We start from the raw sequence: 16135 nt of genomic DNA, 5'->3' as shown, positions 1-16135 counted from the left end.
AAATCATGACCCTCTTGATTTGGGAGTCGTCTGAAGGCCGTGTCCTCTGATGTCATCAGCAGTAATCTTGGAGTTGTGTTTGATTAGTCCCTGACACCAATCTAAAGCAGAGCTCTACACGTTTTTACAATCTCAGAGATTTTAGTTGATTGAGTTTCTAAAGAGGAGCTTACTCTGCACTAATGTAAATGTGTGTAATCCTGTATCCACTTTGGTAATTTGAATCTTTCTCACTCAGTAAATCTGCCCTGGTCAAACACCGTCCCATATCACCGCAGTACTAACGCTCCTGCCACAAGTACAACTTCACAGCTACTGTCACTGTTTACAATTAGAGTTTGTCACCTACAGAGCATGTCACTGTCAGGATCACAGCTGTGTGGTTTCTCAAGTTCTTCGACTTTAAGATGAATGTTTGTTCCACGGCCCATCGATGCGGGGTGATGACGTTTCCAATGGCCCTCAAACAGTGCCGGTAAACTTGCTGTCATTTCCTGACAGTCAGTGGCGGCTGGATGATCCACATTCACCCAACATGGACTGGAATTTCTTTACATTTGTGCAGAGACTTTGCAAATAATCGCACCACGAGAAAACTGCTCTGGCTTGGTCAGTAATAATGTCTCTGCTTAAACAATCTGGATGAATTTTTACAAACTGCCCATCGTTTATAAGGACAAAGCTTTTCAAGCTGGTTTAAAAGAGCAACAATTGCTCCTTGTTCTAACATCTACAGATGGGTTCGTCCTCGTTGAGTCACTCTGTGCTGCACTATTGTCAGTAGGGCAGCACAGCAGTGAAAATACATTTTAACGGCCAATGAACAAAATATTTAAACAGCTGAGTGTAAAAAATATATTGAATGGTTAAATTCGAACGCAAGTGTTTGAATTCAAAGCTTTGTGCAGACACATTTGTCAGTCAGCCTTTACCAAAGAGAAAACCAAGCCTTTAAACTTGAGCTGTAACAATTTGACCCTCAAAAAATGAACATGAAAGCAGCAAAGCCCAAGGAAAATTACAAATTACAGTGGAGAAGGACTTGGCATCATCATGTCTCCCAATCAAGTGCAAATTATTCACACGGATGATCTGTGAGGAAGGAAAATCACCACAGCTCCACGTAATCATTCAAATCACTCTTCACAAGGAACTTATCAGCCCTGAAGGGAACCTTTCAGAGTTTAAAGGACAGACATTACACATGAGTAGGGTAAAAATTTCTACCTAACAGAGCTCATTAGAAAACTCTGCCAGTTGATGACCTACTTTAAGGACATATTTTTTTTCCTACTACAGGGTTTCTCTGATTTATTTAGTAGAGATTCAGTCCTTCTGAATTCAGCAAGCATCACACCGGAGCAGTTTTCCATCATGGAAAAAGGTGGACTGCCATCTCAGGATGGAGAGGAGCTGCTGCCTCAAGTTAAGGAGTTCAAGTATCTCAGGGTTCATACGAAGGGGAGGAGTGGAGCAGGATATTGGTGGACAGATTGTCTACTGTGGTAAAGAGAGCTGTGAAGGCAGAGTTGCTGGTTTATTGGTTGATCTATGATCCGATTTCATTAAAAAGTTCTCCAGACTGTTTCACATCTGTCACATGTGCTCAGGGTGAATCTGCTCTCACTCATTCACAGCACAGGGCGCCAGTGGTGGATCTGCCAGTTCTGGTATTCTATGGCACAACTAGAGGAGTGACTCTCAAACTGTGGTACACGTACCACTTGTGGTACTTGGGCTCTCCCTGGTGGTAGGCGGGAAATCTCCAATGTTTTTAAAGATTAAATAATGTACCATTGTGGAGGTATGCAAAGATGACACAAGAGTTTCCGAAGCTCTTCTGGGAGCCTGAGTCGACCAAAAAATGTCTCCCCGAGCGTGAGTCCTCTATGAAGAGCAGCCTTTCCTTATCGCCAGAGGTCGCGGCTGTTACAAAGCGCTGGCGGGCTGGTTTCCCTGGGTCTTAAAACTGCAAAGGCAGTGCTTAAAACACTGCCCTTTTCCGCGGTGACACCATGCTGCAATCCCAGCCACCATCGATGAGTTGAAGGCCCCCGGGAGAATCGGTGGGGGTGCAGTAGATGCTGTCGGTGAGTCGGGAACTATCGCCTGGATGCCGAAGCGCCGGGTTGCCAGGAGAATCTGCGAGTGAGCGGTAATCCTTCGCGGCCAGCAGCGGGGAGTTGGCAAGGCCAGCTCGTACCGGCACCTGTCAGAGGAAGACGTGAGTAAAGAGGAATCCGCCATCATCCTAGCAAGGACAGCGTACTCTCTGTGGGCTCGAGAGCGGTACCATCACCCAGGCTGTTCTGCATCGGAGAGGGAATAGTGCAGCACCAGCAGAGCCTTGAGAGCCATGTATTTCCCTTGGGATCCCGGAGGAGGGTCATCACACGGCGGGTGGACAGCGGATCCAGCAAGGCCACCACAGGATGGTATTTCGTGTCGTCGGCTGAAACGCCACGAAGACCAAACTGAGCTTCGACGTGCACAAACCAGGAAGGCCTGGAAGGCCGCCACAGCAAAAATTAAAACGTGCAGCTCTGCTATCACTTGCAACACAAATGAAGACAGAAAAATAAACAACAGCGACGCTTGTAGGGTTACTGAAGTCGGGCTAGCTGGTATACAATGAGCTACAGCTAGCATAAACACAGTGAAGCTGGAGGATGAACGCTAACTTTTTTCAACTAAATGACAGCCTTAATAAAGCAGAGTAGTTTGGACCCAGAAGCAGGGTTCATACGTCATCACTTAAAGGTTGGATAATGCAGTACATTTGTTATTATTATCACTTGTCACATCCTGTTTATGACAGCTAAAATAAATAACATTCATATAAGAAATAAAACTGTCTTGCATAAACTGTATGTTGTGTTAAATAGGCCTATACTACTTTAATGTCAGTCATATGGGTGGTACTTCAGGAACCATATATTTTATGATACTCATTGTGAAAAGTTTGAGAACCACAGTATTCGAGGAAGTTGGGCCTTCGGGCCACCCACGTGAAGTCTGTTTCTGATTGTTTGGTCAGTGACCAAAGGTCATTTTGTAGCTCTGCCACTGTTTCTCCTGTTTCTCTTACACAAAGGAGCAGACAGCGGTCCTGCCGATGGGTTGAGGGCCTTCTACGGCCCTGCCCAGCTCTCCTAGAGTAACTCCTGTCTCCTGGAGAGACAGATATTGATGTACCATCCTGGAGGAGCAAACTGTAGGGCCCAGATATCACTTCATGATACCATTAGTGACACTGACGGCCAAACTAGTGAAAAAACAGCCAAAAACGATGAGGAGGGAAAACGTGTCAGCGCTCTCTACGTCTAAAAACCGCTCCTGTTTTTGGGGTTGTCTCATTGTTGCCCCTCTTGTGCACCTGTTATAAATTTCATTAACACTAAAGCAGCTGGAAGTGATGAACAACCCCCTGTGATACTTACCTGACCAGATCAATACAACAGACGTTTGATTGAAATGATGAAGTTGAGGTTCCTCAGTCGATGACTTACATAAAGTTTAGTTTTTATGTATAAAATTGTATTTTTGAATAAGAACAAGGTATTCTCATCATAAATGCACACAGATTTGTGCACATGCACAGTTAACAAAGTGAAATAAACAACTAAATGTGTGTTTTAGTCAATTTTATTCTGCATGTCACATGCAGCCATGATTTACTGTTAGGAAACAGGTTAACAGGTGTGAACATGTTTAAAGAGCTGCCGTTAGTTTTCCTAACCTTTTCTAATCCTCCATGGCTCAGCTCTTCCATCTCCTGCTGCTCAGAGGCCCCGCCCACATGCAGATGGCAGCGGATGGTGGAGGTACTGCCTCTCGAGCAGCCGCCTCCAATTAAAACCCCTCCAGCAGCCAAATTAAACAACAAACGCTGTGGTCCGTGCTCACAGATGGTTGCAAAATGTCTCTGTTGCCAAATTTGGCAACAGCGAGGCTTTAAGCTCGACTCCCACGGGACAGAAAACACCATCGTGTTCTTCAGGGAGGACTTAATGAAACCTTTATTAGAGGAGTTAACATTCAGCGAGGGGCAGCAGAGGCACAGAAGGACTCACAGAGGCAGAATTAACGGTTCTGCGTGGAGGGGTCGCTCAGCCACGTTTTGACCTCAGTGATTAGTTTCTTCATATCACAGACGGCTCACAATACAAGCAGTTAATGTTTGTGCAGGGCAGATAACGACTCGGCTGTAATTGATTTGTGTTTGACTTTCACCCGCAGCAGAAGTGAAGCAGGAAATGAAATCTTTAAATAGCCCCGTGAAAGACAGACACTCACCGTCTCCGTCTCCTGAACCAGAACCGGGATCTGCGAAGACACAAGAGACACAAACCATCAGATTTCTGCTTGTTATTAAACCCTTAAACAAACCGTCTCCTGGACGGGAAGCCATGCAGCTTTTTAGTTCCTTTAGTGGTTTATTATATAAAGAGCTTTATTTAAGATATGTGCTTTTACAAACTTCATGTATAAAGTTGTTATTTATTGTAAACCCAACTAGAATTTGCAGCCCTGAACATCCAAGGGAAGATTTCAGATATATGCAAATGCCCTCAATGTTACGGATTCATAAGACTTTTGGGCTTTTTAAAAAGAAATCAATTCCATTACTGACTGATGATGAATTTTCTGTGTGGGCTTGAGCAGGTTTGCAGCATTAAAGCCACTGTTACTGCTATTATCAGGGACTTTATTATTATTGAAAGAGGTGTGCATGTAAAATTTGTCACTACCATAAGTGAAAATAAACCTTGGAGATGTCCCAGTGAGTACGCGTACCACTTGTGGTACTTGGGCTCTCTCTGGTGGTAGGCGGGAAATCTCCAATGTTTTTAAAGATTAAATAATATACCATTGTGGAGGTATGCAAAGACGACACAAGAGTTTCCGAAGCTCTTCTGGGAGCCTGAGTCGACCAAAAAATGCCTCCCCGAGCGTGAGTCCTCTGTGAAGAGCAGCCTTTCCTTATCGCCAGAGGTCGTGGCTGTTACAAAGCGCTGGCAGGCTGGTTGGGTCTTAAAACTGCAAAGCCAATTAGTCCAATCCAGTTTCAGTGGATTGGACTAATTGGAACTGGTTTAAACAAGAACCAGACCCATTTATATTTATATAGACCCATCAGTACACTGTCACCTACGAGCAAAAACCTGGAGATGGTCGAGAGGAAGAACTCCCTTTCAACAGGAAGTGACCTCCAGCAGAACCGAGCTCATAGACTCTACTTGGATAAACCACCCAAGTGACTAATTTTAGCATTTTTTTTATATTTTCAGTGATAATCATGCAAATCATGATCTATTGTTTTGTGTGAATAAAATGGTTCTGCTTTGATTTACTCAAACCAAGTACTAAATCAAACCCCATAGTTAGTAAAAATAACACTATTTCATTCAGGGGGACTACAAACTTAAATATTGTTCCATCTATGAGATTTATCAATGGGTTGTGGCTAAAGGCATCAGGTGAGCCATCGGGTTAAAAAGAGCTACAAACCAAGAGCAGAAATGAACCAAAATATACTTCAAGCATAATTCAAATGTTTAAACCGGCACAAACATATAAAGGCTGACACATGAAGCTGCAAACATTTGTACTGAACCCCAAAATCATGGCTATTAATCTTGTACTCATTGATCAACTTTCATTCATTCAGAGCAAATACATGTCAATCATGGTCCAGCAGGTACACGTATGTGGAAGTAAGGGTGTATTCCTCTCTGGCAGCAGGTTTAAATAAACAGGATTATGTTTGCGGCGCCTCGTTGGCTCAGACCTGCGGCTCCATCAGGAAATTGACTGACAGCATAAAACTTGGCACGTCTGCCTCGAATTAAGAAATGGACGCCACGTTTGGAGTTTCTGGCACGCAGCTGCTGCTGCATTAAGAAATGGACACCGGCTGCTTTGTTCAATTAAATTTCACCTTTAGCTGCTTCACTTCTTTACAAAGTCATGATGAGATTGTTTTTCATGGGAAAGCAGGAAGAAATGGTCCGAGAGTGGGTACAGATATTAATGGTTCTGTCAGTGTGGTATTGATTAAACGTTAAGAGTTTGGTTGCAAACTGCAGGTGGGACTCTGCTTCAACCTCTTAAAAGCAAAAAAACAAAAAAACATCAGTGGGTGAGGGAGATGTTAATTTAGTAAAGAGAAAATTATTTAATGTTCAAGGTGAAGGTTTAAAACTTTTTCCAAAATCAGTGAACAGTTTGGGCTTGTTCTTTGACGCACTATTTTATGACCAGTATTCAGTTTTTGTAGTCATGTGACTGCTAATGACATGACATTAACTGTAAAGAGAGCATAAAGAGACAGTGTAGACCAATCTGCAACCAATTCAATTCAATTCAATTTTATTTATATAGCGCCAAATCACAACAAAAGTCGCCTCAAGGCGCTTCATAGATACAGAGAAAAACCCAACAATCATATGACCCCCTATGAGCAGCACTTTGGCGACAGTGGGAAGGAAAAACTCCCTTTTAACAGGAAGAAACCTCCAGCAGAACCAGGCTCAGGGAGGGGCGGCCATCTGCTGCGACCGGTTGGGGTGAGAGAAGGCCAAAAAGTGAACGTTCCCAGTTTCTATTTGGTGTCCAAGTTTTTCAGGTCAGCTAATACTTTTTGGCTAGCTAGCCAAATAACATCTCTAATCACATGATATATTTTCATAAGAATAACCATAGGAAGCAAAACACAGTTAGCCAGCTAGCTAGAATTAAATTGATAGAGTAACTCACAGTAAAGTATACTCTATACCAGGAGTTTGGATGAATTAGCCAACCACATCTATATTAACATAGTTTGCTAAATAAGAAATCTTAAAGCGTGTTTGTGTCAGCTGATAGCCACCTTCATGCGACCACTTGCTGATATTACAAGGAGAGAATCCAGATAATGAAAAGATCCCGGGTGTGGTGAAGTTGCTTCCTTGTACAGGACTCAGAAAATCATCTTAGGATCAGAAGGTGCTTGATCCCTTACGTAGCACCTAGCTAGCTAACTTTAGCTAAACTTGCTAACATTGTTATTAGCAAAATGCTACCTGAAGCTACAGCAGTGGTTTTTTTGCAGTTATGTGGGGTTTGTGAGCTGGGAGACAGCCTTTTATTGACATTTGTTTGACATGTAATCATCTGTAAGCTAATATCATATATTTTAGCATCAAAACTGAACTGAGTTCTTAAAATCAGTCCACAGCCTGTCAGAGAAGTCAAAATGTTACAGTTACAATCTGTTCTACCACTGGAAAAAAGAACTTATGAAAACAAGTTACCCAACATGAAATAATACATTTATAACCACACTTCCGTGTCCTTCATGGTTTAGTTTGATTTCCTACAATCGAATCAAAACCTATAAAACAAGAGCCTGAAACAGACGTTTGTTGGAAACGGGTCTATCAGGGATTCAATTAGATAAACAAAACATTACAACGCTGTATTGATTTGCTGGAGGCAGATTTAGTTATACATGAGCGCAGAGCACACTTTAGAAACTGATAACAAGTAATGATTAGAATTGCACTAGATGAGACAAAGAAAGATACATCACGGAAATATATGCACCGTGGGTAACATCAGTCAGTTGGTACAGATTGGAAAATAATAAGGAACACAAGTGAAAGTCATACTTTTTTTTTCTAAAATCAATTTAGCCTAACTTGAAATAAGAATATAAAACAGAAGCTAATGATCTCTGCTGGGAAATGCAAGGAAATCAGCTGTCAGTCAGACCCCACTGTGCTCACTGACCTGCCGCCATATTTAGCCTATATATGAAAGAGCGATGGGTAACAAACTAACAAGGAATGAAAGTACTTACAGGTGGAAGAAATATACTGAACTCTAAACCTGTTTTTACTGTTTAATTCATTCATGATGTGACAAAAGAACAAATAATCCATAGTCCACTGTCATTCCCAGGACATCTAATACTTGACTGAGTTTGTCAAAGACGCAGACGTGGTTTTGTTGCCTTTTCTGACTTTGGGTAAATTTTATTCCTCAATTAAATTGAAATGGTCGGGTCATATTAAGATTCGCCATGCAATGTTATTAACTTTAGAGACATAAAACTACAGTAAACATGTAGTTTCTCTGTAAACTTGAATATTTCAACATTGGACTCTCACCTTGGAACAAACCTCAAGTGGCCATTGGAGGGACTGCAGTTTATGGTGTTTCACTGCTCGGTTGGCGTAGACTGAAGAGTATGTTTATAAATGTGTGAATGTGATATTTTTGTGTCAATAAGACTAAAAAACTGCTAAATAAAAATCAATCCACTTACAATTTACTGTTCTGATGAAATGCAGATATCCAGCTGCTGACTGCCGTCACTATACCGACTCACAGTATTTATAGAAAGCACTTATTTAGATAAGCTGGCATGTGGACAGTATACATAGTTTTAATTTGGCTCTGTCCCATCCTTGGCTTATTTCTCAGGCCAGGAGATTCCTGCTTGTCCACAGCCTTGGACAGAGTCCTGAGTTTGGATCTTCCTCCTCAGAGATATTCAGAAAACTGAACTAAAGTGCAGTAAAACAAACAGTAAAGCACAAAATGGTCATACTGGACCAGAACCACGGTATCCTTGCTCTAGCACCCTCCCTCCAGCTTGCAGCAGTTTAAAACAGGATTAAATGTCTGAGCAGTGATGTCACCAACATCTGAAAATGACTGTTTACCCTGTAGGATGAGAGCACACAGGGCAGGATGGAGGCAGTTTTCTGCAAAAAACCTTTGAAACAAGTTGTTTTCTTTATCAAAAACTGAAGAAAAGCTCAAATTTGAAGCTTGAAATTGTAATTTGATCAAACCTGAAAAAGCAGGGATGCAGTCAGACAGGAAGATGGAAGAAGATGAAAGAATGCGAGGTTGAATCAGACTGAGATGCTTTAGGTTTTAGATCCAGCTGATAAAAAGAATCTGTAACTGCGCTGGACGCTGGATCGCAGACACCAACTCTTTCTGATCAATAAACTTCAAAGAACCTCGTGTTTAAAAAAATAACTTTCATCCTGAGAACAGAAAAAAGAGCATCTTTCATTTAATCTGTGAAAACACCTTCAGCTGCGTCGCTGCTTCTCTAACACCTCTGTCAGCCACCTACAGACGGCGGAGGATCGTTATAATTATAAGGAGACGTAACTGTTCATTAACCGCGTGGACACGTTCACTCCTACAGAGTTAAACTCCTACAGAAGAATCGGCCGCTGCGGCCGCACCGAGTCAATAAAACCCGCTGAGGAAATGAAACATGGCTGACCCTGTGGTTAATGAAGCAGGCCGAGGCTTTTACCGCAGCTCGCTGCTTCCTCTGCTGCGGTCCACATCTGTAAATCAATCTGCTTCCCGACGCTAAATATCATTAAAAGGTGTTCCTAATGTGCAAAATAATGAAAAGCAAATGAGGCCTGACAGGACGAATGATGAGCTGAAACCCACCTCCTCAAACATCCTGACAGATGTGGAGGTGCGATAATTTAACTCGCATTAAATTTAAACACAAGCTGCTGTTTTTAACCCAAAGCTACATGAACGTGACTGTCCACGTCATGACCAGCCTGCTGTCATCCTGACAGTAAGTCTGCTGTCCTGTGGCGCCCTGATGCATTCGGTTATGACGCTGCAAACGCATTTTATTAATGAGCAGGGTTACTGTCGTTGATGTCTTATAACCCAAACTTCTTTTTTTAACCAAAACAATAAGGTTTTAAAGCTAAAGCCAAACCGAGAGGACTCTGCTGCCTAATCGAAGCTTCTTTTCAGTGCTGAAAGCTTACCGAGTAGTTTCTAGTGTCTAATCGTGACTGAGTGCTTATTTACACTTTAAACCAGTAAAAATATCATTAAAAAAGAGCAAATACACCTGCAACCTTCAGACGCTACCATCCCTCCATCGACCTAATAAGGACTTTCTTTGCCTCAGACAGTGCAGTTCAAGTCAATTTATATAGCACCAAATCACAACAGCAGTTACCTGAAGGTGGTTATTATTGCGAGTTAAAAACCCGTCATCGGCCTTTCAGTGGTCACAATTGCTTCACCCATCAGAGCCATGATGCCAAAAAACTCCTTGAATGTCACAAGAGATGCAGAAGGTATCTGACGACAGAGGATTATGTCACCAAACCAGGTCTGGTCTAAACATAAAGGCTACGTTCACACTGCAGGCGAAAGCGCATCAAATCCGATTTCTTTGACCCTATGCGACTCATATCCGATCATGGTGTGACAGTGTGAACGGCACAAATACGATATTTTCAAATCCAATCTGGGTCACTTTCGTATGTGGTCCTGAATCCGATACATATCCGATGTTTTAGAAAGCTGCTGTTTGATGGTCATGTCGCATTAAATCCGTCTTTTATGTCACTGACACAAGACAGACGCCAATTATCAGCGCCGGAGAAGCGCCCGATAAGACATCGCGAACGCTTCCTGGCCATCCAGTGAAACTGTTGGGAAGACAACGTTGGAGAAACGTGAACATTTTATTTGTTCTGTATAATCTGCAGATTCTGACAGAAATCTGCAACTATCCTTTGAAGCACTGCTCCTCTAAAACAGCAATAAGGATCATTATTAGGTTATTTACATTATTATGTAAATAACAAAATAACTTAAAGCAAAAATTCGGAAACGTGAAGTCCGAAGTCTTTATATTAAGGTCCATCAGTCAAACAATACTGTTGCTCTGGGTCTAAACAGAGCGCGTTGTGTGTGACTTCTTCTTTTGCGCATGCGGGCTTTGAGCGTTCACACTAGAGCGCGTTTGCTGTCACATTTTATTTGTAGTGTGAACGAGCAGACAAAAAAATCGGATTTGATCAAAAAAATCGGAATTGAGCATCAAGACCTGCAGTGTGAACGTAGCCTTAGAGCCTCGGTCACCTGACGCCGGACTTGTTACTGGACTTCGCTTCAATATTGGTGTCTGCAAAGTTTCTCGTATTGATGATCTGCACGGACTTATGTTATGTTTGTAGTGTAATGAAATAAGTCAGGGACAGAAAGAGAGAGGAGCAGGTTTAAATCTGAGACGATTTCTTCACAGGCATAAGAAACTGGAATTCTCTCAGTGATCATCTTAAGTGTTGTACAAATGTTTCTCAATTTAAAATCTGCTATAAGAATAAAATGATAAACCAGTATGAAGAACTTGAAAAGAATAGAATTGAATTGTAGAAAAATGATCCTTTTAGTTTGATATTTAGTGGTGTTGCTCATTGTTGAGTATATTGTTCTGTTTGCTTTGTTTTGTTGTGTGCAGAAAATTGTCAGAGTGTAATTTTGGTTGCCTACTTGTATTATCACAGATAGGGCGCAGGTATCAATAAGAATTTATTCTTCTTCCTGCTCCTTTTCATGCATGGAAACAGCATTACTTTAATTGAAAGGAAGGTTGTGTATGGGAATGAATTACTGCTGAACCATGTGTGAAACAAAAAAATAAAATAAAATAATAAAATTTACAAGTTTATGAAAAAGGAGAAAAATGCAGTTTGATGCGCAAACTAAACCTTTGTGTTATTTTAAATTAAGCGCTTTTTCAAATGCATTTTTTTCGCTTTAATTTTTTACTTTAAACAATAAAATATCACCGCTACAACCATTAGGCCAGTGCAGTGATTTATAATGCATGTGGAATATTTTGGGTCTTTGTTTGAGGATGTGTTGTGTAACTGGACCTTCTTAAATATTATTACATTTAAAGATGTCATGTAAAAGAGCAGGAAGTTAACCAAACCCAAACCCTCCTCGACAGCCTGGCGCCCCGGTGACCTGCTGAGTGTTAAATACACCTGTAATCTGTTCGGTAGGTGTGAAGAGAAGAACCTACAAAATCAGGAGGATCCATCCTCTGGAGACTAACAATCCCACAAATATGCTAAGATGAACCACTTAAAGACAGAAAAAGGACCAAAAGCAGGTTGATTTCTTTTTATTAACTATGAAGTCCATAAAACTACAACCAGCTGAACACTGGACTATTTCTACAAATGATCTGGTCAGAAATATCCGATGTTGTAACTCAGACCTCAGTGAGTTTTAATAATCACCCAGAAAAAGGTTTTTACGTTACTCCAACTCTTAATTAAAGGGGAAGTATGTTTCATCTGCAGGGCGAGTGCTCTGACACATAATGAAGTGCACAAAGAGCTCGTCTTTGTATTGATCAAACAACTGATTTACAAACTAATTGGGCCGAGAGCCAGATCTGAGATTAATAAAGATTCCCACCTCATCCAGAGCGCCTGCACACCTCGAAACGCTCGCTGCCTAAAGGACACAAGTCTCCCTGCATTAGCACTAAATGTTGGCTTCAGATATAGACTGGTGTGGGACTGGGCGTAATTCCTGGGGACGCCGGCCGGGCCATCGATAAGCTCATTCCGGCTCCAGCGGGGCCCTGTTTGTATCTCAGGTTCACATAAACATGAAGGAAAATCAATGACATTGATGTTTGTCCCAGAGCTGCTCGCTGCATCTGCATACTAAACAGCACATGCTATCGATAGCCAGGTCCAGTTTTGCTTTTAAAGTGGACCTCTTGTGCTCATTTCCACCTCTGTAGTTTTCACTATTGGACTCCACTAGAACAGCTTTGCATGACTCACAGTTCAAAATAATCCTTATTTATCTTACGAACCTCGGTAGAGCCATTCGATTCAACTGAACCAAGCTGCTTTAGCTCATTTTCTTTGAGGCCACCCTCCCTTTAGACCAATCAGAGCCGATCTAAGAAAGTCATTCTACTTCCACTTAATCAGACTATAAAGACATCAGGTTGCATCCAGGCAGGGAAATGATTCAACACCCACAACCAGCTGCTTCTGCTACACATGATCTGATGGAGAGTTGGAAACAGCAACATCGAGGGTACTGCTGTAAACTCTGAACAGACCAGTCTGCGTGTATTTGTGTAACAGTCTTTTATGGACAGCGTCCTTGTAAAATAATAATAAATAAAGACAATAACTGATGTTTCAGATTCTGACTTATTCGTGAGGACAATCTCATGAGTGGCCCCTATGAAACCAAAAGAGCGCAGACAGTGAGAACTGTCTCGATTTTATTACAATTTTAATATTTCATAGAATTTTTCTTATTTGGTCACATTTTGACATATTTGGCTACAGTGGTGCCATCTTTAAAATCCCCCCCCCACACCTGACTGGTGCTGGAGGCTCATGGGTATTGTTGTTGTTTTTTTTTGTCATCAACAATTTTTATTTATTTCATTTTAAACTTCAATAACAGAACTTAAGGATAACTACATAAATAAGTAGTTTAAAAAACAAACATACAAACAAAAAAAAAAGAATATAGATAAAAAGATAATCCATAGGTGGCATCGAACACTGCAACAATCGTATAAATGGAACCTGGCCCCTCCGGACGAATGTTGGAGATGTGATGGTCAAAATGCTTCGATTTTACAGATCTTATGGAGCTGTTCGGCACTTCGGGATTGGTGGGAAAATATAATGGAGGTAATTTTCAGTGTTCTAAAAAGGAGATTTGGTATCTCACCAAAACTGTCCATACTTGGTATAACCACAGAACTTTCTGATGGAGATTTTTCCAGTTATACAAAAAGATGGATTATTCTGGCTCTTACTACGACCAAACGGGTCCTGCTAAGACATTGGCGGAAAAAGAACCGCCCTCCCTATGAAGGGTGGCTAAAGACAATGGCTAAGTTGGCGTCTTACGAAAAAGTGACTTATGGTTTATTGGACAAATTGCATCAATATGATTGTATTGATCCCCCTTTACAAGCTGGCTTTCTGTAACTTGAAGAACAGTTGAGTAATGACAGAGTGGTGGTGTGGGGATTGGTGTGCGAAGAAAGAAAGAATAGGATAACTTTCCTTCGTTTTTGTTGGTGGGTTTTTTTTGGGTATTGTTGTTTTTGATTAGTGATTTACATTTCTTTCAATTGAATTCTACTATTTTACACACAGTAAAGTAATAAAAAAGTGTTCAGGATTTCACTTCTTTAAACTAGAGCAGCTCTGCTTGATTCGGTTACAATTTATCTTCATTTATCTTATAAACTTATAAACTTTTGCTCTCCCCACACCCCAACCGGCCCCTCCCTGAGCCTGGCTCTGCTGGAGGTTTCTTCCTGTTTAAAGGGAGTTTTTCTTTGCCACTGTCACCACGTGCTCGCTCATAGCGTTGGTCTGATTTTTGGAGTTTTCTCTGTATTATTTTAGCATTTTATCTTACAATATAAAGTGCTTTGTTGTGATTTAGAGCTATATAAATAAAACTGAATTGAATTAAAGGATCAATAAGCTCATTCCAGAATTGCTACTCCTACAGTAGTGGTCCAAATTGAATCAAACTAGCACAAACTAATGAGTTTTTACCCAAACTGCAATCAAGGTAAAGGTCAGATATGTTGTTTCACTGGCAACGACCTGAACTGTGATGGATCATGAGCTCGCTGATTATTCAGAGTACTCTGCTTTAGCTGCAGGAGCGCATCAATAATTTAGTCGTCTGTAATTAATGAACATCTTTACTGGTCTTTATCTTACAATATAAAGCGCCTGGGCCTTGGTCCATCCCCTCAGTTTGTTCTCTGTCTGAAACTACACGTTTTAGCCCCTCCCCCTTTGAGCCTTCACTCTGATTGGCTGCACAGCACAAAAACGGGTTCACTGCTACAGCTATGTGCCTGAGATGACTTATGAGGGCTATCCCCTCTTTATGACATCATGCAGATCCAAGACTAGAAAAAAACCTCAGGCAGCCATCCGTCAGCCTCCTAGCAGACACACCTGTGCTGCCATAGTTGACAGTGACCTAATGTTGAAGTCGAGGTCACTGAGATTTAAACTTTTAATAAATCCACTCATGGTAAAACTTTGAGGCTCCTATATCGCCTCAATCACAAGCTTAGTTGTCCACACCACCCGCCCAGTGACGACGTTAAAGACTGTGTAAGTATATCCACATTTGCTGGCATCATTAGTTGATGCTTTTGGTATAATTTAATATGAACACCCACTGGAACAGTATATATACGACAGAAAGCAGAAGAAGTTCCCTTGAAAAGTTTGCCGTCTGAACTTCAAAGGTCTGTAATGTCACATCATCTTCTTCCAGCTGTGAAATCTGCTCTGCTCTCCGCTCTCCTCAGGCAATGGAGCCAGAAAGCCAACGACGAGCGTTTTAAAGAGTAATAAGTCTGACCTGAGGCTAATGTGGAGTCTCAGCCTCTCAGCTGGGCAGCTACACCCACCACTGACCTGTGATCAGATCCCAGCGAGGAGTCTCAGCCGTCCCAGCTCCTGTAACCTCCCACACTGCTCTCTAAGAAAAAAAGGGACCCAAATCGCTGCATTTCCTCCATCTCCCGTCCTGCTCGGGGAAATAAAATCAGCCGAGCTTTCGTGCGGTTGCCTCGGCTCAAAGCCGTCGAACGCTCCAATTACAGGAAGCATAAATCTCAGGGAGAGGAAATTGCAGAAGGCCAGGAGGGAGGCGAGGAAAGTGGAGGGCACAAGCTCTCCGGTGTAGTGGGTAATAAGAGCAGAGCACCAGCCGATGCCTCCTGGGAAATCAGGCCACTGCCCCTGCAGATGGAGTTGACCGCCACCACCAACGTAGCCGCTGTGGCGTTGCTATAAGTTTCCACAACTCATTTCTTAGGAGAGGAGACATAAAATCTGTCTGGCCTGCAGAGACATCCGAGTCCAGGGAATCTGCGGGGTGTTTGATGGGGAAAATGCTAACCTGTTTGTGCTTTGGCGTGGCTCTGATGGATGGCTGGTGAGCATCCAGCTGTGGACGACCAGCAGCCTTTGGGAAATGAAACCTGATTCATTCCTCACATGGCTCTGTAGATACACAGCATATGGCCAAAGGTTTGTGTAAATACAGTCTCATCCTGTTTTTATGGTTTGCTACTTTTAATTATGCAATTAAAGTCAACTATTTTTGCACATTTAAGTGTAAGAGCACATCTGCTCACGTAGCCAGAACCTCAAAGCAATGGTTTTCCCAGTGAGGCGTTGGAAAGCCAGCTCACCAACTGTTAGCACCAGCAGCAGCTCACTAATGGGAGCGGTGGGTTCAGCATCTGGAGGAA

General features: G+C 42.0%; 1 protein-coding gene across 1 annotated transcript in view; it reads right to left on the bottom strand.

The window, feature by feature from the left end:
* tmeff1a (transmembrane protein with EGF-like and two follistatin-like domains 1a) overlaps positions 1 to 16135 on the bottom strand; it is a 127646-nt gene that overhangs the window by 37176 nt on the left and 74335 nt on the right. Inside the window, exon 4 of the mRNA XM_087831440.1 lies at positions 4297 to 4326. Within this exon, the coding sequence (XP_087687566.1) occupies positions 4297 to 4326 (30 nt within the window). The remainder of the gene's footprint in view (positions 1 to 4296; positions 4327 to 16135) is intronic.

The sequence above is a fragment of the Neolamprologus brichardi genome, chromosome 18, assembly GCF_056152115.1.
Source record: "Neolamprologus brichardi isolate AB-2024 chromosome 18, ASM5615211v1, whole genome shotgun sequence".
In the NCBI taxonomy this organism is placed as follows: domain Eukaryota; kingdom Metazoa; phylum Chordata; class Actinopteri; order Cichliformes; family Cichlidae; genus Neolamprologus; species Neolamprologus brichardi.
The sequence above is the reverse complement of the archived record's forward strand: the minus strand, read 5'-3'. Positions and strand labels throughout refer to the sequence as shown.